The 26,235-nt window shown below is 38.7% G+C and overlaps 1 protein-coding gene across 1 annotated transcript in view; it reads right to left on the bottom strand.

Moving 5' to 3' along the window:
* LOC139760034 (uncharacterized) overlaps positions 1–26,235 on the bottom strand; it is a 34,143-nt gene that overhangs the window by 2,737 nt on the left and 5,171 nt on the right. Inside the window, exons 3-7 of the mRNA XM_071682774.1 lie at positions 25,349–25,423; positions 21,678–21,833; positions 16,402–16,523; positions 9,435–9,579; positions 1,831–1,935 (exon numbers count right to left, since the gene is read on the bottom strand). Of these exons, the coding sequence (XP_071538875.1) occupies positions 1,831–1,935; positions 9,435–9,579; positions 16,402–16,523; positions 21,678–21,833; positions 25,349–25,423 (603 nt within the window). The remainder of the gene's footprint in view (positions 1–1,830; positions 1,936–9,434; positions 9,580–16,401; positions 16,524–21,677; positions 21,834–25,348; positions 25,424–26,235) is intronic.

The raw sequence follows: 26,235 nt of genomic DNA on the forward strand, positions 1-26,235 counted from the left end.
TGCTTGTGGCATGGGAAGCGTGGGAGGTGGGCAGATTAGAAAGGGTAGTGTGGTGGGATGAAGAAGTAAGATTAGTAGTGAAAGTGAAGAGAGGCATTTGGACGATTTTTGCAGGGAAAAAATGCAAATGACTGGGAGGTGTATAAAAGAAAGAGGCAGGAGGTCAAGAGAAAGGTGCAATAGGCAAATGTGCAAGAGGGCAAATGAGAGTTGGGGTGAGAGAGTATCATTAAATTTTAGGGAAAATAAAAAGATGTTTTGGAAGAAGGTAAATAAAGTGCGTACGATAAGGGAACAAACGGGAACATCAGTGAAGGGGGCTAATGGGGAGGTGATAACAAGTGGTGGTGATGTGAGAAGATGAAGCGAGTATTTTGAAGGTTTGTTGAATGCGTTTGATAATAGAGTGGCAGATATAGGGTGTTTTGGTCAAGGTGGTGTGCAAAGTAAACTGACCTATGGTAAGTCTCATGTACTTCATCAGTTATTTGGTAAACAGAGAAGAGGTAGTAAAAGCTCTGCGGAAGATGAAAGCCAGCAAGGCAGCTGGTTTGGATGGTATTGCAATGGAATTTATTAAAAATGGGGGTGACTGTATTGTTGACTGGTTGGTAAGGATATTTAATGTATGTATGACTCATGGTGAGGTACCTGAGGAATGGCGGAATGCTTGCGTAGTGCCATTGTACAAAGGCAAAGGGGATAAGAGTGAGTGCTCAAATTACAGATATAAGTTTGTTGAGTATTCCTGGGGAAATTATATGGGAGGGTATTGATTGAGAGGGTGAAGGCATGTACAGAGCATCAGATTGGGGAAGAGCAGTGTGGTTTCAGAAGTGGTCGATGATGTGTGGATCAGGTGTTTGCTTTGAAGAATGTATGTGAGAAATACTTAGAAAAGCAAATGGATTTGTATGTAGCATTTATGGATCTGGAGAGGGCATATGATAGGGTTGATAGAGATGCTTTGTGGAAGGTCTTAAGAGTATAAGGTGTTGGAGGTAAGCTGCTAGAAACAGTGAAAAGTATTTTACCAAGGATGTAAGGCTTACGTACAAGTAGGAAGAGAGGAGAGTGGTTGGTTCCCAGTGAATGTTGGTCTGTGGCAGGGGTGTGTGTGATGTCCCCATGGCTGTTTAATTTGTTTATGGATGGGGTGATGCAAGATATATAGGAAATTTTTTTTTTTATATTCACACATACCTCTTTTCAAGGCTCAATCGATTTTACAATCCTCTTCCCAACTATGGCATTTCCTTTGTATATGGAATTCATGTATCTGGAAAAGGTGTGTGATAGGGTTCAAAAAGATGATCTATAGAAGGTGATGTGAATACAAGGTTTGGGAGGAAAGCAGCTTGTATCGGTGACAAGTTTTTGTTGATGGAGTAAAGCACGTGTGTGAGCAGGAAGGAAGGAGGGTGAGTAGTTATTTCATTTAAAATACTTTTTGTGCTGAGAGAACAGCTTCAATATTTAGTCTTCTTTTTCATTTCCAAATTAGAGTGTTTCTATGAAACTACCTTTATAGATATTTTTTTTACTTAAAGATACAAGAATTTAATATAGTTTATGCTAAGACAATTCAACAAAGGCAATATATCACACAGGACTTTAACAAATGGTTTTATCTGTAATTCAAAGTTCAAGAGGTGCTTTTTCATCACAAGGAAACTCTCACAACACAAACTTTGTATGATTTGCTCACTGTTTTGAGAAACTATATGAGAACAGAGTCAATAGACAATATATGAATGGACCAGTAAACACAGTAATCAAACAGGTCTTCTATTTAAGCAATACCCAAAAAAACAATGCTTCTTAGGCAACCTTTTTCAAATAGGATGAAGTCATGGCCTCCAGCATCACTATACTGTGATCTGCTAATCTCCCTACATCTTCCAATGTCCACAGCTCACATCTCAGGTGGGACTCCTGCATGAAAAGATCAAAACTTCATGATGTGATTGTATAATTTAGCTAGAAAATATAAATCACTATGCCCCAAACATAATCCTTTAAGCCCGCTTATGAATTCCATTTTGTGGCCTTGACCTTACTCTCATACTATCCAGACACTAATTTGTAAAACTTTCTACACTGCATGGGACTGTAATAAACTATCTGTACAGTAAGGATAGAGAGTTCTGCTCTTAGGTTACCCCATCTCTTGAACTTCATTCAACTTTTTAAGCATTTGTATGTTAGCATAGCAGCTTCATCATTCATCTTATTGCATTCATCCACCAGTCTATGAAATTACATTCTTAATTTTGCATCTTTAAGAAACTGTTCACTCTCATTATCATCAAATTAATTAGGAAGCCTGAAGACTGTGATGAAGTTTATCCTTACTCCTCCCTTTTTCCATGGTTGGCAAGTTTATGACTTCTAGCATTTCACTATAACTTGGTTCCCTTATTTCAGGAACCTTTTTTTTCATTTCCTCTGAACCTCCTCTATCAGTTCTTTGCACTTCTTTAAGTGCAATGATCAAACCTGGGAAGCACAGTTAATTCTGGGCATTATATCCATATCTATAAATGAAATTTTAAAATTTCCCTCCAGATAGGTTATTTCCTCTACAGTTCTCCTGATGTGGTGTTCTGGTGACACAACAATGTCAAAGCCCTAATCCCTCATACACACATTCCTGTAGTTTGTTTTCTGCTTCATTATATTCATATTATGGCATTTTTGTTGTCTCCTATCTGCTCTTCACATTTACCTGGGTTAATATTCATCAACTTTGGTGCTTTTTAAAATCCCTGCTATCTGTCTAACTATATCTCCAATGCCCATTCCCTTTGGTTACTCCCTCAATGGGGTGGCCATGGCATGAGTCTTCATAAATGGTGAATTTCTGTGCTGGTTCTTAACCTTTAGTGCCTCATCCTTAACAAGCCACTGGCAAGGGCATCTCTAGTGCAGTGGTTTAGGAGCTCATACCTAATGTTCTTTCTGATTACTTCTATTGTGTCTACCTAATATTCCTGCCTACTTTCCTGATCTACTTCTTCTACCAAATATTCCTGCCTACTTTCCTGATCTACTTCTACCAAATATTCCTGCTAATGTTTCAACCTACTACTACTACTTTATCCTCCCATCTAATATTCCTACATACTGCTGCGTAAATTTCCTGCAATCCTTGATATTCCATACTTCCCCAAGGACCTTAGACTTATCTGCAAACTTTACTTAGGATTGAGTCCAACCCTTCTGTTAAGTCATGCACATAGATCACTAAAATAACTGATGTATTATGGGGCATGGTCTTGGGACCATTGCCAAGACCGTGCCCCATAATACATAAGTAATAACCCCAACCCAATCTGAGAAGGCTCCTTCAACAAATATCCTCCAATTACTTCCACTAAGATCGTTTTCTTCTATCCATTAATAATGTCTACTCTTTATGTTTACTTATAAATCCAGCTTCACTACCAGCCTCAGATGTGGTACAGTGTCAAATTTCTTTTGAAAATCCACAAAAACACAATCCACCCACTTGGAATTAGGTTAAATCTCAAGATGCATCAGATGGGTTAAAGATAAGCAAGATGTTTTTTCTCTTGCACTCCCATAGCACTACACCCTCTTCCAGTTGAATTTTAAAATTAATTCAGACAGCCTGTCATTGTTGCTGCATGCCCTTTTAAGACTCCCTTATCAGTACCATGTGCCCTGTGTGTCAAGACCTTTTGGAAGTTGGCTTATGTCATCTGTAACTGTTTATTACTTTATAAGTCTTCTTCCCCAAACCATGATGTTGATATTGGTGCTGTAGTGTCCTCCACTGTGAATACACCTCAAAATTTGACATCTAGTTCTATGCTTACTTTCTTTTTGAACTGTACAAATCTCCAAATCCCTTTGTTTGATGAGCTATCTGGAACCCTTCCACTGCTCTGTTCTTCATATGAGGAATCCAAGGATAACTGTACTTGGCCTTATTTGGAATCTTAGGATGACTGTGCTTGGCCTTATTTAAGTTTCTAAAGTTTCCTACTCTTATCTGGATAACTGTGCTTAGCCTTATTTAAGTTTTTAAAGTTACCTGGATAAGTGTGCTTGGCCTTATAAAAGTTTGTAAAGTTTCCTGCCCTTATCTATGTTTCTAAAGCTTCCTGCCCTCATTTGAAATTACAGTTGATTCCATCAATATCCCATGGGTGTCATTAGCATCTTCCTGTTATTGCTGGAAAAAAAAAAATGTATATGCTTTGGTCACCCATGTATCATCCTGGGAGATGCTCATTCATTGAAAGCATAATGCCACATGCATGCCCTCATGATCAAATATGATATATACAATAAACAGGGTTACTGATGAATGAGTGATCAAGAAGAAAGCTTATGTACACACTCTAAAAAATTATTTGGCACCCTTGGCTACGGTATGTCCCACAACGATCACTACTGCTGTTGGTACCACTGTCTCTCGCTCTGTGTGTGAAAGTAATATGATCTTTTCTGCAGCCACATGTCGTATTTAACAGTTAATAAATGGGAACACACAGTGTTAGTATGAAATCATCTAAAAAGCACTGCCCTCTGTAATATAATAATCAAACCCACAATCTGTATTAATGTGTGCATGTGCATGGCAACCAATGAATCAAGGTGCCATTTAGGGATTCCTTACATTATGAGATGCAACGACATACACCCACATCATTACAAAGTGTATATGATGGAAAGAATGTAAACCTCCTGTAATATAAGACCACATGCACAAAGAACACTGAATATTTGTGTATCGTGATAGTGATATAACATTAAGCACAGCTCTGGCATGATTATGAAGCAGGAAATGAGTCACAAAACTAGGCATGATATTTCTTTAGTATGCTAAACATGATAAGATTAGTAGGTCCTCAAGGGTGTGATTGGTAGGGAAATTCATGTGAGACAAACAATATTAGTGTTAGCACAGAATTTTACCACAGGAAGTTCATTATCTGAGTATAGTGTATCGAATATGTATCCACCCTCCTCCGTACAACCCTATCTATAGCCCATGCCTCGCACCCATATAGTATTGTTGGAACTACTATTCCTTCAAACATACCCATTTTTGCTCTCTGAGATAACATTCTCTCCTCTCACACATTCTTCATTGCTCCCAAGACCTTCACTCCCTCCCCACCTTAAGACTCACTTCTACTTCCATGGTTCCATTCGCTGCTAAGTCCACTCCCAGATATCTAAAACATTTCATTTCCTCTAATTTTTATCCATTCAAACTTACATCCCAATTAACTTGTCCCTAAATCCTACTGAACCTAATACCCTTGCTCTTATTCACATTTACTATCAACTTTCTCCTCTCAAACACTTTTCTAAACTCAGTTACCAACTTCTGCAGCTTCTCACTTGAATCAGCAACCAGAGCTGTATCATCAGCGAACAACAACTGACTCACTTCCCAGGCCCTCTCATCCCTAACAGACTGCATACTCGCCACTTTCTCCAAAACTCTTGCATTTACCTTCCTAACAACCCCAACCATAAACAAAATAAACAACCGTGAGTCCATCACAAAACCCTCCTGCAGACCGAATTTACTGGGAACCAATCACTCTCCTCTCTTTGTACTCATACACATGTCTTACATCCTTGGTAAAAACTTTTCACAGCTTCTAGCAGCTTACCTCCCACACCATATACTCTCAAGACCTTCCACAAAGCATCTCTGTCAACCCTATCATATACCTTCTCCTGATTCTTGAATGTTACATACAAATCCATCTGTTTTTCGAAGTATTTCTCACACATTCTTCAAAGCAAACACCTGATCCACACATCCTCTACCACTCCTGAAACCACACTGCATCTCCCAGTCTGATGCTCTGTACAAGCCTTCACCCTCTCTATCAATACCCTCCCATATAATTTCCCAGGAATACTCAACAAACTTATGCCACTGGAGTTTGAACGCTCACCTTTATCCCCTTTGCCCTTGTACAATGGCACTTTGCATGCATTCTGCCAATCCTCAGCCACTTCATCATGATCCATACATACATTGAATAACCTATGTCTCAGTATTATGTATCAATTACACATCATTCATGTACCTTTACTTGTAAGGATAAAGTTTGTAGGGATAGAGCAAACGGAGGACATCACATGAAATTATGCAAAAACCTTGCTTTAAAAATGTAAAGAAACACTTTTGTAATATAACAGTGGTGGAAGAATGGAACAGGATGACTGGGAATATGGTTTATGCAGATAGCATACATGAATCTAAGAAGTTGTATAAAAGTAGAAAGTGTTCAAGATATGCCCCATGAATGTAAGACCCCTTGTGCAGGATTAATCAGTGAGTGCACACCAGGCACTTGGCCTGCATACTGCTTTAAGGATGATGGGATGGTTGGCACCTCTATGTTGAGAGCTGTGTGGTCCTTTACCCCTTAGATGTGTGAAGTCTGCCAGATGATGTGGTTACTCAACAAGTCACTGCTCATCCACTTTGATCTTTGCTAATGTGCCGCTTAGCTGTTAAAAAACTCTCAGGTCAGCCAAAGGTAACTGTCCACTCCCATGGCCTAAAATGGTATAGGTCACATCACAGTCAGCCTCTTTCCAACTACTTTTCAGAGTCAGGAAAATCAGCTAAGCATTTCTAGTGTGTCATCAGCGGATTTTTGTGTCACTTGGCACTCCCCAGTTTGAAAGAGTGCACTAGCTTTGGCCAGAAATTAATGAATTAGTCTGTGGATGAAAGTGGCCTGCCGTTCCCTGTTTTTTTGTTCTGTCAAAAGTGTCACATGTTGATCGCCTCATTTAGCATGTTTTGAACCTGAAACATTACACTATAAGCCCTCATAATGGTTTCAGACTATGCCATCACAGTGACCCTTTGGTGCATTGGTCCAAGGCAGCTTGTTAGAGGGTATCACTCTGCCAAGGTGTACATTTCCATTTCTTAAACACAGCACTAATCTAAGCAGAGTTATAAGTTCATTTATGATAATCACTTAGTCCAATATATAAAACAGGATTTAATAACCAAATACAATATGATTATTATCTAGCAAGAAGTAAGTTTCAGGATTCTGTGAGTGAAACAATATCCAATAACCTATCATCATAGTCCCACATTAAGAGAACAATAAAGGAGAAATTCTTCAAGCAAATATCAGAATAACTTTTAATCATATGGATAAGGAAAATCTAACAAGCTGTTTATGTCCTACATAAGGCTAAAACTAGAACATCCTTTTCAAGTTTGGTTACCAAACCTAAAGAGGCAAATGAAGCTAAAAGAAAAGGTACAAAGGAAGGCAATCTATATTGTACCTGAATTAAGAGAACTAAGTTTCAGGAAGAATCTGGAGGCTTTAAATTTCCCCACCTTGAAGGAAAGAAGAGTCAGAGGTGACCTTATTACAACATTAAAGTTTTTAAAACGGATGATGATGTGGTCAGTGAAAACTTCCTCAAGAGATGTAGGGACAGAGGAACCAACCAAAGGACATAACACGAAATTAGCAAGAAACTTCTTTAAAAAAGTTGGGAAGAAGTACTTCATATATGAATGGTGGATTAATGGAATGAAATAACTGAAGACAAGCATAATGCAGACAGAATAAATAAATTTTAGAAGTATGATAGTAGAGAATGGTCAAGAGATGGGACCCTACAAATGTAAAGCCCTCCCAAAACAATACAAATAAGTAATTATATACAAGTAATTACACCCTTCCACACACTCACATTAATCAACATCACAAGCAAAAAAAAAAAAATCAGATAGTAAATCTTGCTGTAAAGTGCACAATTCTTAAAGTAGGCCCTTGTAGACAATATTTACAAGCATATAATTTTGCATCTACCCAAATTTGTTCCACTATTCCATGACTTACCATGACCATTTCATAGGCCCTGAATCAGCCTAGAGACAGCATGTACCACACTGTTCCATTTTATGAATGTGTGGATCAGATTTCTGCTGGAAAGATGACCATGGAAAAGTATTTAGCGAAAGGTAAGAAGTTGTATGCAACTTTCATGGATCTTGAGAAAGCGTATGACAGAGCTGAATGGAATGCTTTATGGTAGGTGTTAAGGAAATACTGTATAAGGAAGTCAACTGTTGGATGACATGAAAGCCTTCTATATAGAAGCAAATGCATGTGTAAGAGTGGATGGAGACTTGAGCGAAAATTTTAGGATTCATGTAGGTGTGAGGCAGGGCTGTGTGATGTCACTGTGGCTTTTTAATAAATATGCGGATGGAGTGATAGGAGAGATGAAAGCAAAACTAGGAAAAACAGCTAGTGGCAAGCCTGTTTCTGGATGATACTGTGTTGTTTGCTGAGAGTGAACAGGAATTGCAGATGGTTGTAAGTGTGTTTTATGATGTTTGTAAGCATAGGCAATTGCAGGTAAATGCAAGTAAAAGTAAAGTAATGGTGTTTGAAAGGAAACAGAGTGAAAGTATAGATTTTGTAAAACCATATACAGAGTGAAAGAAGAAAGTGTACCAAATAGTGCTGGGGGGGGGAGACAGGAAGAATTGAGAGAATTTAAGTATGTTAGAGCTGTCTTGGGTGAGTGTGGTGAAATGGAAGGAGATAGAAGGGAGAGAGCAGAACAAGGTAGAAGAGTCATTGTTCCCTTAATAGAATAATGAAGGGTAGAAGTGTAAGCATGGAAGTGAAGAGAGGATTTAGGGAGAGCATAGTCCTCCCAACCCAGGCCTATGAAGCCGAAAAATGGACATGGAATGAGTCCCAGAGGGCAAGCATGCAAAGGATATGAGTTGTGGAGTGGCTGAATGGGTGAAATGTAATACTTTGAGGAGGTTTAGGCATTTGGAAAGAATGTAGGAGGGGGAGTTTACAAGGAGAGTGTATGATAGTGCAATTAAAGATGTAAGTGGAAGACCACCAGTGAGAAATAGTGGAAGAATGCCTGGAACGGTGTATATGATGGAGGCATGTAAGGTCAGGGAGATTCTTGCTAAGGCCACCACTTGTTGAGATTCCCAGAGGGAATGAGCATCAGAGATATAGATAGATAGACGGCTCCATTTTATTCTATTCCACATCTTTCACCCTCATCAGGACCTGATAACCAAAAGCCTACTTTGTTCCACTCTTCCATTCTTTCTTGGTCTCCCTATCCTCCTTGACATGCAGAACCTCTTAGTCACTCTTTCTTCACTCATTCTCTCCATGCAAATATGTGAACCACTTCAGCACACATATTCACAGTTTCTTGTCTTCAACAATTTGCTTTGAAGATGACAACCAAGATTCTTGCCTATCAAGAAAATGGAAATGAACAAAAGACACACTACTCCACACTACTTGCATCATTCATTTACACTAATTTGTACAAATGTGATAAGGACCAGAAGGTAATATACCAACATGGTGCATGTATCTGCTTACAACCTGATTTTTCAAACCTACCTTCAACTGCCTATCCTGAAGGATCTCCAGCAAGGAAGTAATGTTATGACACATGACTTTGAGGATCTTGGCCTGAGCAGCCCTTAAGTATTTCACCTCACGGTCAACATGGAACAACTCATTTGCTTGAAAAGTTTCCACCTTGCTGTATCAATAAATGATTACTATTAATAATGCTTAATGCCATTTCATGTGTGGCGGGGTGGCAGCGGGAATGGATGAAGGCAGTATGTATGAATTTGTATGTGTATATATGTTTATGTCTGTGCATGTATATGTATATATACGTTGAAATGTATAGGTATGTATATGTGTGTGTGTGGGCATTTATATATATACATGTGTATGTGGGTGGGTTGGGCCATTCTTTCGTCTGTTTCCTTGCCCTACCTTGCTAACAAGAGAAACAGCGACAAAGTATAATAAAAAAATAAAGAATAATGGTTAAGAAAAAAATGTATATGCTACCCTAAAGGTAACCTGTGTTCTTTGTTTACCAGACTACAGGGTTTCTATCTTATGGCTACTAAATGATCAACACATAGTATGATGGGTGCTAGCAATATGCCTTTCCCTTTGTTTTTCAGTGAGGGAATGAAAAAAATAAAAACCACCATATTAGAAAAATACATAGTCTCACTGAAATATAAAAAATATGCATTCTGCAATTTGTAAACTAATCAAAAAATAGAAAAAGTTTTATAAAAAGCAGCACCAATACAATGAACTTATAATAACATGGCTACCCTACAGTGTCCTCAAAATATCTTTTTCACCCCTAATAAATTTTCATAGGTGATACATGGATAAGATTTATCTTGGATACAATCATATGATGCTCTCATGAAATCATTGTACATGTGGTCACTGAGACTCATTTTTCTAAAAGTGTGAGCACCAGCAACAGCCTCAGTGTGCCTCAGACAATCTTAAGGGAAGGGTTCTTTTTTTTACTCCTCCTAGCTACCACTTCATTTTTGCAGTTTCATTTCTAGGTGTTTTATTTCTACCACCTGTGCTCCAAGATGGTTGGGGTCTTACCTTTAGAAAAAGAAGAGGAAAGCCAAAATACTCATCTGGAAACAAGAAAATATAGGTACATGTGAGATTTCTAGACACACTGGGCACTCAGAAGACATTATCAGGCAGCTGCTTGCCAACCTCATGAACTCCTTAACAATGTCATACCACCCCCAAAAACCTGTCCCTGGATGCTCAAGGAAGACTTCTATGTGTACAGATAACCATCTAAGACAAAAAGTAATGATACAAACCCACATTTCAGTCACAAAACGAAAACACCATCAAAAATTTCTTGGAAATGTCTGAAAGAACCATTCAACATTGCCTGCAAAAGGACCTTCACACCTCCTCCCTCAGGCCAACTGCCAAACCCATGCTTATGAAAAAATTAAATACAAATAACACATTTGCAAAGAAAATAGAGTCGAGTAAGCAACAGTAGAGTAAGGCAAGGGAAGATGAGGATACCAGATGGTGGCAGCCAGTTCGACTTTCATTTCAGTGAAATGCCCAGATAGTGTGATGATCTAGGGTTGCTTTAGGTGTGCAATGGGTAGGGGAGGGTTGTACGTCTTACCTAAAAACACTACAATCAATGGAGAACAGTACATTAAGGTGCTAAAGTACCATTTGCTTATTCTTATGAGGTTCATGGATGTGATCTCTTTTGCAGGATAATGCCTCCTCCCACTTGGCTTGAAAGGTGATGAACTGAATTATCAGAGAAAAATATTCAAATGCTGAAGTGGTCTAGGGACTCCCAAGACAACCCAATCAAGTGACTGGTGGAACCAAATGAAAGTCAAAATTGCTTCCTGCAACACCTCATCAGCACCTCGCCGCACTGAGGAAATCAAGAACCTATGGACCCAAAACATGGACCTAGAATACTTCAAGAACTTTGCCAATTTCATACCCAGACATTCGTAGATGGTAATCAAGGCCAAAGGGAGATGACAAAGCACTAAAATGTAAGTGTGACATCATCTTTGGAAATATATGGAGGCAGACAAAGTTTTCTGCGAACACTAAGCAAGGACACTAGCTTACATGATTGAAGACATCATTAATGCAGACAGTACACATAAATTCAATAGGTTGCATGATAGTAGTGAGTTCAAGATATACAGTGCAAATAGGTAATTACAAATATATTCATATCATGGAAATCTAAAACAAAAATACTGTAGTAGTTACAATTCATTCTATGAAATACAACCAAGAGATAAAGATCTGGCCTCTGAAATATAACAATTATGATCACATGAAAAATATTCAATCAATAGTCAACAGGCCCACACAGATCAAGGTCAAGCAAGTTAGTCATGTGACTGGTTGTCAACTTCTTAAAAACTCACCACTGCACCATGATGAAGACATGAGCAGGTGACTATGGTTACAGGGTCTCTTAAAATGAAAATTTGCCACATTTCACTATGCATGCTAGATAGTACAGCTAGCATACCTTATGTCTCTGGTAATGGGGTAGTACATCTTAAAGAGTTTAACAGCTGAAAATATTCATTACACAGATGGACACATACTGCATTACTGCTTTAGCTTTCATATAAACCAACAATAATTGTTTGTTTTGGAAAATCTAAAAAAGTTTATATTCTTGACTGTTCAACTTTACCTTCTAAAACAAATGTAGTTCACGTTTGCTTTGGACTTTATTCGTAACAGGGTTGCCAACATGGCCATAACCAATTGGATGGTACAAATATAATCAAACATACCCAAAACATTTCATATGTGTTCAAAATACATACCTTGCTTATCACTCTCGGGTAACTACTACTAATTACATTGATAAACAAAGATTTTGTCTCATGGAAAAAATAAGTTTATTTATGTATTTTTGCATGCTAAATCCAAATATGTCCTCACAATTTCTCTATCACCCATAGTTTTTTGCTCCACCGTACTCACATATCATTACGTACAGTGTATATGTACCAGTGCTCTACGGAGCATTTGAAACAAATAACTAACAAACACAGCTATTTTCATTGTTTGTGAAGTGCAATAGCTTCTTTTTGAAAACACAAGCCTAGATAAATGAGTCACCAGGGGCCAGCAAAAACATGACTGGAAATGCTGAAATGTTCAAACAGTGCCTATCGTGAGCAGCAGTGCTCTGTCAGTTGCAGGATAGAACTCGATGTGTAAACAGTCTTTTCGATGTGTAAACAGTCTTTTCCACTCTGTTGACAGACTGTGCTTTTGTGTATTCAAGTGTTGTGCTAATACCCCTCAACCACCATTATAATACCAAGAAACTGTGTAAATAGTCTGTTCTTTCTGCTACATCTGCGGTGAAGTGACATTCATATCGCAAAAATGTTCTTTCACATCCCTTATTAAAAATTGCTATGAGCATTACTTTGGTTGTAAAGTGGGTGACCAGGATAAAAGTTGGGCCCTAATATTTGTTGTGTCACATGTGGCAGTCTTCTAACAGCATGGGCAAAAGGTTCATACTGTATGCCTTTTGTCATTCCTATGGTTTGGAGGGAACCCAAAGATCACTTTTCAGATTGCTACTTCTGCCTGACAAATATAAATGGTATAACATCAAAATCCAAGCATACTGTTAAATATCCAAATTTACCATCTGTTTATGGATGGGGTGGTTAGTGAGGTAAATGCAAGGGTTTTGGAGGGAGTGGCGAGTACGCAGTCTGTTGGGGATGAGAGGGCCTGGGAAGAGAGTCAGTTGTTGTTTGCTGATGATACAGCTCTAATGGCTAATTGGAGTGAGAAACTACAGAGGTTGGTGACTGAGTTTTGAAAAGTTGGTGAAAGGAGAAAGTTGAGAGCAAATGTGAAAAAGAGCAAGATTATTAGGTTCAGTAGGGCTGAGGGACAAGTTAATTGGGATGTAAGTTTGAAGGGAGAAAAATTGGAGGAAATTAAGTGTTTTAGATATCTGGAAGTGGACTTAACTGGAAATAGAACCATAGAAGCAGAAATGAGTCATAGGGTGGGGGAAGGGGCAAAGATTCTGGGAACGATGAAGAATGTGTAGAAGGAGAGATCGTTATCTTGAAGAGCAAAACTGGGTATGTTTGAAGGAATAGTAGTTCCAACAATGTAATATGGTTGCGAGGCATGGGCTATAGATAGGGTTGTACAGAGGAGGGTGGATGTGTTGTAATGAAATGTTTGAGGACAATATGTGGTGCAAGGTGGTTTGATTAAGTAATAAAAAGGTAAGAGAGATGTGTGGAAATAAAAAGAGTGTGGTTGAGACAGCAGAAGAGGGTGTGTTGAAATGGTTTGGACAATTGGAGAGAATAAGTGAGGAAAGATTGACAAAGAGGATATATGTGTCAGAGGTGGAGGGAACAAGGAGAAGCAAGAGACCAAATTGGAGATGGAAGGATGGCGTGAAAAAGATTTTGAGCAATCAGGGCCTGAACATACAGGAGGGTGGGAGGTGTGCAAAGAATAGAGTGAATTGGAATGATAAAGTACAGGGGGGTCAATGTGCTGTCAATGGACTGAACCAGAGCATGTGAAGTGTCTGGGGTAAATCATGCAAAAGTCTGTGGGCCGTGGATGTGGATAGGGAGCTGTGGTTTCGGTGCATTACACATGACAGCTAGAGACTGAGTGTGAACGAATGTGGCCTTTTTTGTCTGTCTTCCTGACGCTACCTCGCTGAAGCAGGGAGGTAGCAATGCTGTTTCTTGTGGGGTGGAGTGGCACCAGGAATGGATGAAGGCAAGCAAGTATGAATATGTACATGTGTATATATGTATATGTCTGTGTATGTATATGTATATGTGCATGTACGGACATTTATGTATATATATGAGTGGATGGGCCTTTCTTCGTCTGTTTTCTGCCGCAACCTCGCTGACACAGGAAACCGATTAAGTAGTATAATAGCAATAATAAATAGTAATCTGCTATGAGGCCAGTGCCCCACAATCAGGAGTTACCTCTGCCAGAGCCTCCAAGAAATATAACACTGTGACAATAAGTCTGGTGATGAGAAAGTAGACCAAGTAGAGGACAATATGGACAGACCCAACATTTGAAGCAAGCTGTTCAAGTGAACCACATTTGCTGCATCAAGAAATTTTAATGATCTCGTCCGGGATTTATATCTGTCTAAGAAGCAAGCCAAACTTTTGGGTTCCAGGTTAAAGGGCTGGAATCTTCCCCAAATGATCTCGTCCGCGATTTATGTCTTTTTAAGAAGCAAGCCAAACTTTTGGGCTCCAGGTTAAGGGGCTGGAATCTTCCCCAAATGAAACTAATTTTTGTTTTTATCAGGATCACCATGTTGTTTTCAAAGAATTTTTCTCCTTTGAAGATGGTCTGGTGTTTTGCAATGATGTAAGTTCTATTATGAGTGGACTTAGCAGCGGATGGAATCATGGAAGTAGAAGTGAGTCACAGGGGGTAAAGGTTCTAGGAGCAATGAAGAAAGTGTGGAAGGAGAGATCATTATCTCGGAGAGCAAAAATGGGTATGTTTGAAGGAATGGTAGTTCCAACAATATTATGTGGTTGCGAGGCATGGGCTATAGATAGGGTTGTATGGAGGGTGGATGAGTTGGAATTGAAATGTTTGAGGACAATATGTGGTGTGAGGTGGTTTAACCGAATAAGTAATGAAAGGGAAAGAGATCTGTGTGGAAATAAAAAAGAATGTGATTGAAAGAGCAGAAGAGGGTGTGTTGAAATGGTTTGGGCATATGGAGAGTGGATATATGTGTCAGAGGAGGAGGGAACAAGAAGAAGTGGGAGACCAAATTGGAGGTGGAAGGATGGAGTGAAAAAGATTTTGAGCCAGCGGGGCTTGAACATACAGGAGGGAGAAAGGTATGCAAGGAATAGAGTGAATTGGAATGATGTGGTATACCAGGGTTGATGTGCTGTCAGGGGAATGAACCAGGGTATGTGAAACGTCTGGGGTAAACCGTGGAAAGGTCTCTGCGGCCTGAACGTGGATAGGGAGCTGTGGTTTTGGTGCATTACACATGACAGCTAGAGACTGAGTGTGAATGAATGTGGCCTTTTCAGTCTGTTTTCCTGGTGCTATCTCACTGAAACAGGGGGTAGCAATGCTGTTTTCTGTGGGGTGGGGATGCAGTGGGAATGGAATTTTGGACCGAGGAAAGAATTTTAGTCTACATTTGTCATTTTATGTATTTCTTTAAGAAGGAATGAGGCACCTAAAGATACATTACTGGAAATTCTTGTCTTTATTTTGGAATCTTCCCCACTAATGTGAAAGAATTGTCAAGACAAGTATAATTTCATGAAAATTATGCCAAAGAATATAAAATGATATTAGTAATACTTAAAAGGCTTTTACTGTTGAGTGATCCAACAGAAATATTTATCTATCTACATTACTGATGCCCATTCCCTCCGGAAGCTCCCTCAATGGGGTGGCCATGGCAAAGGACTCTCCATAACTGAACTCCACTGCTGCTTTAATTAGCCTTTAGTACCTCACCCTTAACAGGCAACTGGCAGAGGGCAACTCTAGTACAGTGTTTCCAGAGGCTCATACCTAAGTTTCTACTGATTAATTCTACCTAATGTACTTTCCATATATTCCAACAACTACTTCTACCTAATGCTCCTGCCTAATATTAGTGTGTTTGTGAACAGAATACCAGCAGTCTATGTGTGGGTGAAGCAGAGAGAAAAGACAGCTACCTGTGTCAGAGGAGTGCAACTTGACAATGACTGAAGTGCTGGTTCACTACATGGATATCACTTACCCTCCCAATATCCAGGTAAGAGGTACTGGTAATATACCTCCCTGGTAAGTAGCTGCCTACTAACTTCTACCTACCAAAAGAAATAGGATTGACACAAAGCTTTCTATAACTAAGAAAATATAAATTCAATGACCTAATGACCGATTAGAAATTCTCCATGTATAGAAATAGAATAAACACAAATTTTTTCCTTACCTTACAAGTGTGTTAGCTCTAAAGAGGCTGGCTCTCAGATGCTGCATTTGGTGACACAAGACCTCTTCATCTACCTCATCCTGTGCCTTTTTTATCTCAGTTTCCTGACACTCACAAAAGGCCTGTCACAGAACATGAAATAACAGATAAGGAACTTTTCATGGCTTTGAAAAGTCAAACCAATGAATGATTTTGGTATTCCAACTAGAATATAAGAATAAACTAATTGTGTCAATGGTTGATAACCAAAGATTTCCAGGAAGAGATCCTTAGGGGTCAGGATACCCCTTTTGGATGTCATGTGTGTGTGTGTGTGTTCTTAAATGGGTTTCGAAACAAAATTGTGACTTCATGGAGTAAAATCAAATCACATGTCAATATAATCTATTATTTTTTCCCCCAAGTGTTCCTCAAGGATGGAAGGTTGAGGCAGAACCATCTATTCCATCCCCTTACCCTGCTTTGATTATCCCTCACCACCTCTGTTGCTGTTGTTGATTCATGACTACTAAGTACCTAACCTTGCCATGTACATTAAAGGAGGCCTACCCATTGCCACCTCTTAGGTCATGGTTGCTTCTTTCTTGCTGCATCACCTCATCACCAATAATATGGATGTGACACTGTGTCAGATTGAACAAGGTCCAACAAAAGCAGTGCCATTTGTGATTTTATCAATAAAAAGACTCTTCTATATGAAACATTTACATGAAGTGTACCGTGTCTCATCATCAAAAAATACCATGACTTTCCAGATTATATGATACACACTAGTGGGAGGTACTTTACACACTGGCCAAAAAACTGCAAAATTGTTGTCAAGATATCCAACAGGCCTACAAAGTGACTGATGATATGATCACAAGGGTGGCAGACATGAGATATCATAGTGACAAAGAATTACCCATTTAGTATATTACAAAGGAGTCATTAGGTAAGAATGTGGGCAATTGTATCTAGGCAACAACATACTTCAAATGCCGACAGCTATAAGTAAAGAACACCACAAAAGAAATGTTGCATTTCTTTTCCAAGATCACACTGTCTCAGAGCTAGGAACCAGTTTTGGAATCAAAGACACTGGACCAAGCGAAGCATTAATCTCCCTACTGCCATCCAAAACAAGGGTTAGACTGAAATGTATAGGCTTCAGAAAACTGAAGTTCTAGATGGCAGATCTTCCTACATCCTGTATCCTCACAGCAAAGCCACAGGAACAGATTGCAACCTGAGAGAGAAGACACTCGACTCTCTCACAGCAAAGTCACGGGAATGGTTTAGTCATTTAACCTAAAATATGTACAGAATGAATGATCATGCAATGTCTAAAAAGTATAATTTCTATAGGAAGGAAACAGATTCTTCCTTCACCTGAACATTTGTAATGTACATGGTTTAGCACATATAAATGCAAGCAACATACCATAATTGTGTCAAGCAAATCTTCCATCTTAAATGTTTTATTTTCTTTGTCTTTGAAACAGCTACAAGACCAGTTAGCAACATACTTGTAGAGATGCCTTAAAAATACAGATGAGGGCCAATTCCTAAACATAAATATCACTGTTGACAGTAGGCTGTTGGGAACTGAAAAGTCCTTCATTGGTTTCAGAAGGAAGAGGGACCTTCTCTGATCAACTATGCTGGAAATGTGGCTCTCTAGTCTGGCATTATTGTACCTCCACCACAGCCTTCAGATCAGTAAAGATTACGTCTGTTTGCTATTCACTTAGAAACACCAGTGCAGAATGTTCCATGGCTACAAAATAAATGAACTTTTGCTAAGATTAAGAACATATATTTGTATAGTGTTGCTGAATAGTACAAAAATAATATAGAAAATAACTTTGACAGTTTTACTTTTTCAAACTATCTGTTTGGTAAACCCAGTTATAATATGCTACTGATCCTAGATGTTCAAGCCATCAGGACTCCCCAACCCTCTAAAAGATTCTGCTGGAATTTTCTGCACTACATATCACTCTGAAGTACCCTCATGAAGCAAATGCAAAAACTATTATATAGACTAATGGTGAAAACTAGCAGAGCATTCCCTGAGTAAAATGCCAATTCAGGAGAGGGTGAGAAGTTTGTATAAAGAGGTAAACACAAGACACATGGAAAGCTCAGAAGCTGAAAATCTTGGTACTAGCGGTGGCAAGTCTGAACGATCTAAGTGGCATTACAACATACATAACATTCTGTTGACTGCTAAAGCATCTAATGCAGAAAAAAAGTGGCTCACCATTCCTTGCCCAGATAAAGAAAATTATTAAAAAGAATGCATACTTCCCTATGCAAATATTTAATATGGATGAGAAAGGAAAAGAATGTCACTGAAAACTTTTATTTCAATAAAAGAAAAGAGTGCCAAAATTAAAAGCCATCATGGATAACCTTACTCTGATGCTTGAAGGAAATGCTACTGGAGGTCAGGTTTAAGTCTTTTATAGTGTTTCATTCTGAGAAATTGATGACTTGAAAGGGCAACATAAAAAAAGCACCTTCCTGTAATTTGGCTGAATAACAAGAGGGCCTAGATAACAACATAACTATCTCTAGATAAGCTGTCAGTATGAACTGGAAAGAAATATTGTGCAAACAACAATTCATGGTTCAAAATTTCGCTACTCTTGGACAATGCCCCTACTCACCCTTGATGGTTTGTTATTATATTATTTCTTATTATACTTTGTCGCTGTCTCCCGCGTTTGCGAGGTAGCGCAAGGAAACAGACGAAAGAAAATGGCCCAACCCCCCCATACACATGTATATACATACGTCCACACACGCAAATATACATACCTACACAGCTTTCCATGGTTTACCCCAGACGCTTCACATGCCTTGATTCAATCCACTGACAGCACGTCAACCCCAGTATACCACATCGCTCCAATTCACTCTATTCCTTGCCCTCCTTTCACCCTCCTGCATGTTCAGGCCCCGATCACACAAAATCTTTTTCACTCCATCTTTCCACCTCCAATTTGGTCTCCCTCTTCTCCTCGTTCCCTCCACCTCCGACACATATATCCTCTTGGTCAATCTTTCCTCACTCATTCTCTCCATGTGCCCAAACCACTTCAAAACACCCTCTTCTGCTCTCTCAACCACGCTCTTTTTATTTCCACACATCTCTCTTACCCTTACGTTACTCACTCGATCAAACCACCTCACACCACACATTGTCCTCAAACATCTCATTTCCAGCACATCCATCCTCCTGCGCACAACTCTATCCATAGCCCACGCCTCGCAACCATACAACATTGTTGGAACCACTATTCCTTCAAACATACCCATTTTTGCTTTCCGAGATAATGTTCTCGACTTCCACACATTCTTCAAGGCCCCCAGAATTTTCGCCCCCTCCCCCACCCTATGATCCACTTCCGCTTCCATGGTTCCATCCGCTGCCAGATCCACTCCCAGATATCTAAAACACTTCACTTCCTCCAGTTTTTCTCCATTCAAACTGGGTTTGTATCCCAGTATAAAAGTTATATTTATGCCTCTAAACAAGTGCACTGATTCAGTCCTTGGTTATGGGCAGGATTGTGACATTCAAGCCATACTATTTTTGCCACCTAATCTTAGCTGATCTCAGCAATTGATAGCTCAATTATATCAACAATCAAACAATTCATGGAATGAAGGTATCTTGTCATGCTTGAAAGGAGTATGGATGAAATATTACCTGACAATGTTTGTGACTTCCAAGGGTTTATGTATGTCCCATGGGATCAACAGAATATGAAAACTGCAGGAGTTGGCTTTGATAAAGTGAATGAGACTGACATAGAGGACTTGCCTGTATGACACTGAGTCTTGTGAAATGAAAATTTATTGGACCTAGAATCACAAGCTAATGAAGAAACTCTTCTCGTTGATACAACACCCTAACTAAAGTTTTTGTTGGAACATCGTTCTATTGAGTGTAAAAAAAGTCAGAGGCCTTCTGGCATATCACTGATGCAATGACTGTTTTCAGAAAGGGTTATCCTACAACAGACTGCAGTTCCCAAGTTACTTGGCTGATGACTGATGTCATTAATTATCATAAAGAAATTTATCAACAAAAGAAAAAAGTTCTTCCCAGAGCATTTGGATCAATTCTTAAAGTTCAAACCAAAGCAAGATGAGAAGCCATGATAGCCTACACATCTAGTTTCAACAAGGTCACCAACACTCATCCACAGATGATCCAGTCACTCCTGCCTAATTCCATCTCTTATATAAACAAGCTTCAGGACCAGACTTGGTAAGAATTTGTTATTCATTCTTTAATTTATATCAAAATAACATTTATATGCATTTTTATTATTTTTTATTTTGCTTTGTCGCTGTCTCCCGCGTACATGTACTATAATGTACTCCGTATTTACTGTTTCATTACATCTCTCCTAAGATTTCTTGTACACTGTATTAGAAAAGATAAAAAAAGAAAGATTCTTTCATAGTTTTTTGTTACAGTTTAGTAAAACAATCTTCTACATAAAATGATAAACCGTAAACCTCAACACTGAAAATTTACTTATATGTGCTACAAGTTATGCTACTCTGCTGCCACATGTTTGAGGTACTCCATTTGTACCATCTGGTATTTGTAATGAAATTGGTATTTGTCTGAGTTTTAATTTACAACAAAAAAATACAATATGGTTTTCATAAGGATTAGCATTTTTGTGAGAGGTGAACAGCTTCTCAAATTATCATTATGGCCATAATTATGGTACAAATCACAAAAGAAGTACTGGAACGTGGAGACCACTACTAGAACAATGTCTCCACTCTTGGTGAAAGGGAAATGTGACAACATTACTGGAATAACCTCATGTGTTAACATCATTTATCTGATGGAAATCTAAAATTCATTTCCTAGATGAGAAGATAAAGCACTTAGTAGAATGAACCAAAATCTTTTTATTGTCGGGAACACAACATATCACCTGCTACCTTCTGAATGTCTTTAGCAATTTCTGCATTAGTCCCAACATTTTTCTTTGACTAAACTACAGCTGTGTGTGCAACCAAGACACTGGAAGTGAACACTGCAATGAAATAATGCAATAAGGTACAAAGAAAAACAGACTTATAAAAGTAGGCAAGGCTTAACTCTTACAGCTATGAAGAGAAACCAATTATGCAACACCAAATGGCAAAATCCTCTCCAGTAACAACTGTAAGTAACATGTATATTTTATTATCCATAAGCACTTTGTCATCCATCTTAAAGTTGTATCCAGTACTATTACAGTAAAATAAACCATTACCTTTTCTTGGGCCATCTGATCATTAATCTTCTGGAGTTCATTTAGCAGTTGTTCCTTTTGTGATTCTAAGTCTTTGGTCTTGATAATAGCCTCATCAACAGCTTCTGCAGTGGGAGGATTATTGTACATATACTCAGCCTCCTCTGCATAACACATCTATTAAACAAAAGCAATGGGTAAAATTCATCATCATAATCATAAATATCATCATCATTTTTCCTCTTACATAGTTGTTCAGCATTTCCTGCAGTAGCAAGTTAGCACTAAGAACAGAAGAAAAAGCCTTGCTTATTCACATCTATTCTCTTGCTGTCATGGCCGATGCACTAAAAAACACAGCCCCCTATTCACAACTAGGACCTACAAACCTTCCCATGGTTTTCTCCACCTGCTTTGTATCTCCTGATTCAGTCCACTGATAGCACTTCACCACCTGTATACCACATTGTTCCAAATCACTCTATCCTGCATATTCAGGCCCTAAGCATTCAAAATCTTATTAACTCTGTCCTTCAATCTCCAATTTGGTCCCACGCTTTTTGTCCCCTTCTCTTCTGACACATAAATCCTCTTTTTCAACCACTCCTCACTCATTCTCTCAATTAGTATGTTCACTCCCAGGTATCTACAATATTTCACTTCCTCCAAGTTTTCATAATCTATACCACACCCCAATTAACCTTACACTTTGCACTGCAAAACCTAATAATCTAATTTTTATTTACATTTATTCTCAAATTTCTCCTTTCACACACTCTCCAATACTTAGATACCAGCCTTTGCAGTTTCTGAACTGAATCTGCCAACAGCACCAAGTGACTCATGTCGTCCCCCAAAAACACGCACAAAGCCTGCATATCTGCTCCTCTCTCCAAGACTTTTGCATTCATCTCCTTTACCATGCCATTCATAAATAAATCAAATAGCCATGGTATTATCACAGACATATACACACCTCTACTTTCACCTACAACACTCAGCTTCTCTTCCTAATTGCACACATGCCTTATTCTCTTGATAAAAACTCTTCATTGCTTCAAGCAGATTTTTCCTCAATCACCATATATCTGCAACATCTTCCACAGATCATCTCTATCAACCCTATCACATGCTTTTTCCAGATTCATAAGCCACATGCATGTGTTTCTATTTCTATTTAGTATTTCTCACATAAAAAAAAAAATTGGTCCTCACATCCTCTACCATTCCTGCAGCCACAAGGTTCCTCACCAGTATGAAGCTTTGTACATGCCACCATACATTCAATCACCACTCTCCCAGCTTTACTCAGGCTATACCAGCTACTCAACAAACTTACACTTTGTAATTTGAACAACCACTTTTGTCTCCATTGCCTTAACATAATGGCACTATAAGGCATTCTACCAATCCTCAGGCACCTTGTCATATGCTATACACACATTCTAAACCCTATCTAACCAATTAATAACACAATCATCTAATTTCTTAAGAAATTCATGCACTCCAGCTACTTTGCAACACTTCATCTTACACATGACTCTCTCACTTCCCATACCTCCATATCCAAAATATCCTACACCTACCAACCTATCATCAAACACATTTAAAAAAACCTCAGAATGCTCCAGCTCCTCTTCCTCATTTCTACCTGTTACCACATCCCCATTTTCCCTTTTCACTGATGTTCCCATTGTCATTTTGTTTTTCTCACACTGTTTACCTCCTTCCAGAAAACTTTCTTGTTCTCCATTTTTATTTATAACCTGTCACACAACTATCATTTGCCCTCTTTTTCAGCCCCTGCCATACCAGATCTCTCATACACTCCCTCATATCTTTCTCCATTCAATCTAGTCATACCACACGCTCTTCTCAAATAGCTCATTTCCATAACATGGATACTTGATTTCTGTGACTCATTCCATGTCCATGTTTTGGCTGCATATGTCAGAGTTGGGAGGACTATGCTGTTCCTCAATCCTTTCTTCAATTCTATACTTACACCTCTACCCTTCATCATTCTATTAAGGGATGCAATAACTCATCTACCCTGTACTGTTCTCTCCTTTATCTCCCCTATATTACCAAACTTACCAAAGATAGCTACCAAATACTCAAATTCTGTCACCTCTTCCAGTCTTTCTGCCCTAATATTCATAGCACAGTTTAGCACACTTTCTTCTCTCAATCTGTTGGGCTTTGGAAAACATATACTCCCACTATGTTTCCTTTCAAACACCATCAATTTACTTTTACTCACATTTACCTTCAATCACCTATGCATATACACATAATAAAACACTATCCTGGTCACCTCAACCCATTTGGTAAAGGCTCCTCTGACATGCATCCTGTGTTCCCTCATACTGTGATAATTCTATCCATCAAAGGAGTTACCACTTATTCCTGCTGAGTGATTCAGCTTATTTTCAGCCTCCTATGAGGTACAGTATCAAATGCCTTCTGGCAATCCATAAACAAACAATCCACCCTTCCTTTTTATCCAGGACTGAGCTCACTTTCTCATCAAACTAAGTTAGTTACACATGATCTTTCCCTAAAACTATGCTATCTCTTCCTTAGGAAATTCTGCTCTGCGAAAAGCCATCCACTTGCTTTGTAACAATCTTTTCTAAAACCTTACACACCACACTCATTGGTGAGACCAGTCTGTAGTTTGGTGCTAGTTCCCAGTCTCCTTTCTTAAAAACGGGTATAATGTTTACCCTTTTCCATTCCCTTTGACACTGTCTCTCTCCAATGACTTCTTGAACAATAATTCAAGTGGTCTATACAGTGCATCTACACACCTACTTAGCACATTTAATGAAATTTCATCAGTAACATAAGCCTTGTATGGTTCATGTGCTTTTAACATTCTCTTAATATCTTTTCTAGATATCTCAATGATTTCCAAAATCTCCTCCCCATTACATCTCACTGGTGTTGGGGATATAGTGGCTTCCACTGTGAACATTTGAATTTGCTATTCAGTTCCTCATATATTCTTACATCATTCCTTACAAAATTACCCTCTGAAATCTTTTGCTTCATTAACTGCTCCTCATGCATGCTAGATCATAAAGCCTGTTGTCAAAACAACACATTAAGAGAGCTTTTAAGAAGTCAAACTATCTATTGAGTAATATCAAAACTGTGTTTAGGTCCATCAATGAAGAAGTGAACACATATATAGCTAAAGAACTTATGACACTGAAATTAGAGTAAACATCTGAAGTTAAACCTTTGTACATGAAGAAATATTAATCCTGGTAGGGATGGTTCACTGGAGGGCAACAAAAAGACATAAAGAAGCTAGGTTACATGATGAGGTTACTGGAAAGGAATTTGCCTACAATGGTAAACAGAAAAAAAAGGAGATGTAATGAAAACTTTCAAGTTTCTAAACAAAACACCAATATCAAGGTTGAACAGGTTACTGAAATCATCAAAGTTAAACAAGATATCAATACCATAAAGATCAGCAAGAAACTGTAGAAAAAATAGTAAAAAAATGCCTCCATGATAAGAGATTTCTGAATGAATGAATGCAATAACTTACATTATAAAGGTGGGTATGAAGGCAATGTTGTACTGTACACAGAAAGAACAAAAGATATTCAATAATAAAGTTTAGGACAGAAACATATGAGCACTGAACTTCCTGCCCATACAGCACAAACACTCACCTTTGTCTTTATAGGTGTGATTGGCTGCAGGGTCCATCCACTACCTTGTTCAGTAGTCACAGAGTCCAGATGCTTCTGCAACATATATAAAAAAAAAAAAAACCTGTATGGCCTCCTGGAACATTAAGCAACAAAATATACACATACATGTTTTGTTGACAGGTTAGTTTTGATTTTCAGTTTATGTATGGCTCATGGTGAGGTGCCTGAGGATTGGCTGAATGCTGTCTATCTATCCATTTCTGATGCCTGTTCCCTCTGGAAACTCCCATTAAGGGAGTCTTCACTTATCCATGTCCTTACATGCCTTCCTCACATACACTATTCCCTGCATTCTTCCATTGCTTTTCTCCATACAGTATTCTTCTACTCTATTTCCCCATGTCACAGATGTTTTCCTCTCATACCAGCCCCTTTAATTGTACTATCATGCACTCTCCTTGTAAATTCCTCATCTTGTATTAGTTCTATATGCCCAAACTGCCTCAAAGTATTACATTTTATCCACTCTACCACTCCACAATTCATTTCCTTTGCCTTCCCTGCCATGCTGCATCTCTCATGCACCCCTCATTTCTTTTTTCATTCCTTCCAGTCATACCACATGCTCCCCTCAAATAACTCATTTCCACAGCCTGGATTCTTGACCATTCCATGTCCATGTTTCAGCTGCACTTACACAATACACTTATACCTCCACCCTTCATTATTCTATTAAGGGACCCAATGACTCTTCTACCATGTACTGCTCTCTCCCATACCTCTTCTTCCATATCACCAAACTTACCCATGACCACTCCCAAATATTACATTCTCTCACTTCTTCCAGTGTTTCTCCCCCCATATCCAAGACACAGTTTAGTACACTTTCTTCTTTCACTCTACAT

This window comes from Panulirus ornatus, chromosome 34 (assembly GCF_036320965.1).
Source record: "Panulirus ornatus isolate Po-2019 chromosome 34, ASM3632096v1, whole genome shotgun sequence".
Classification (NCBI taxonomy): Eukaryota; Metazoa; Arthropoda; class Malacostraca; order Decapoda; family Palinuridae; genus Panulirus; species Panulirus ornatus.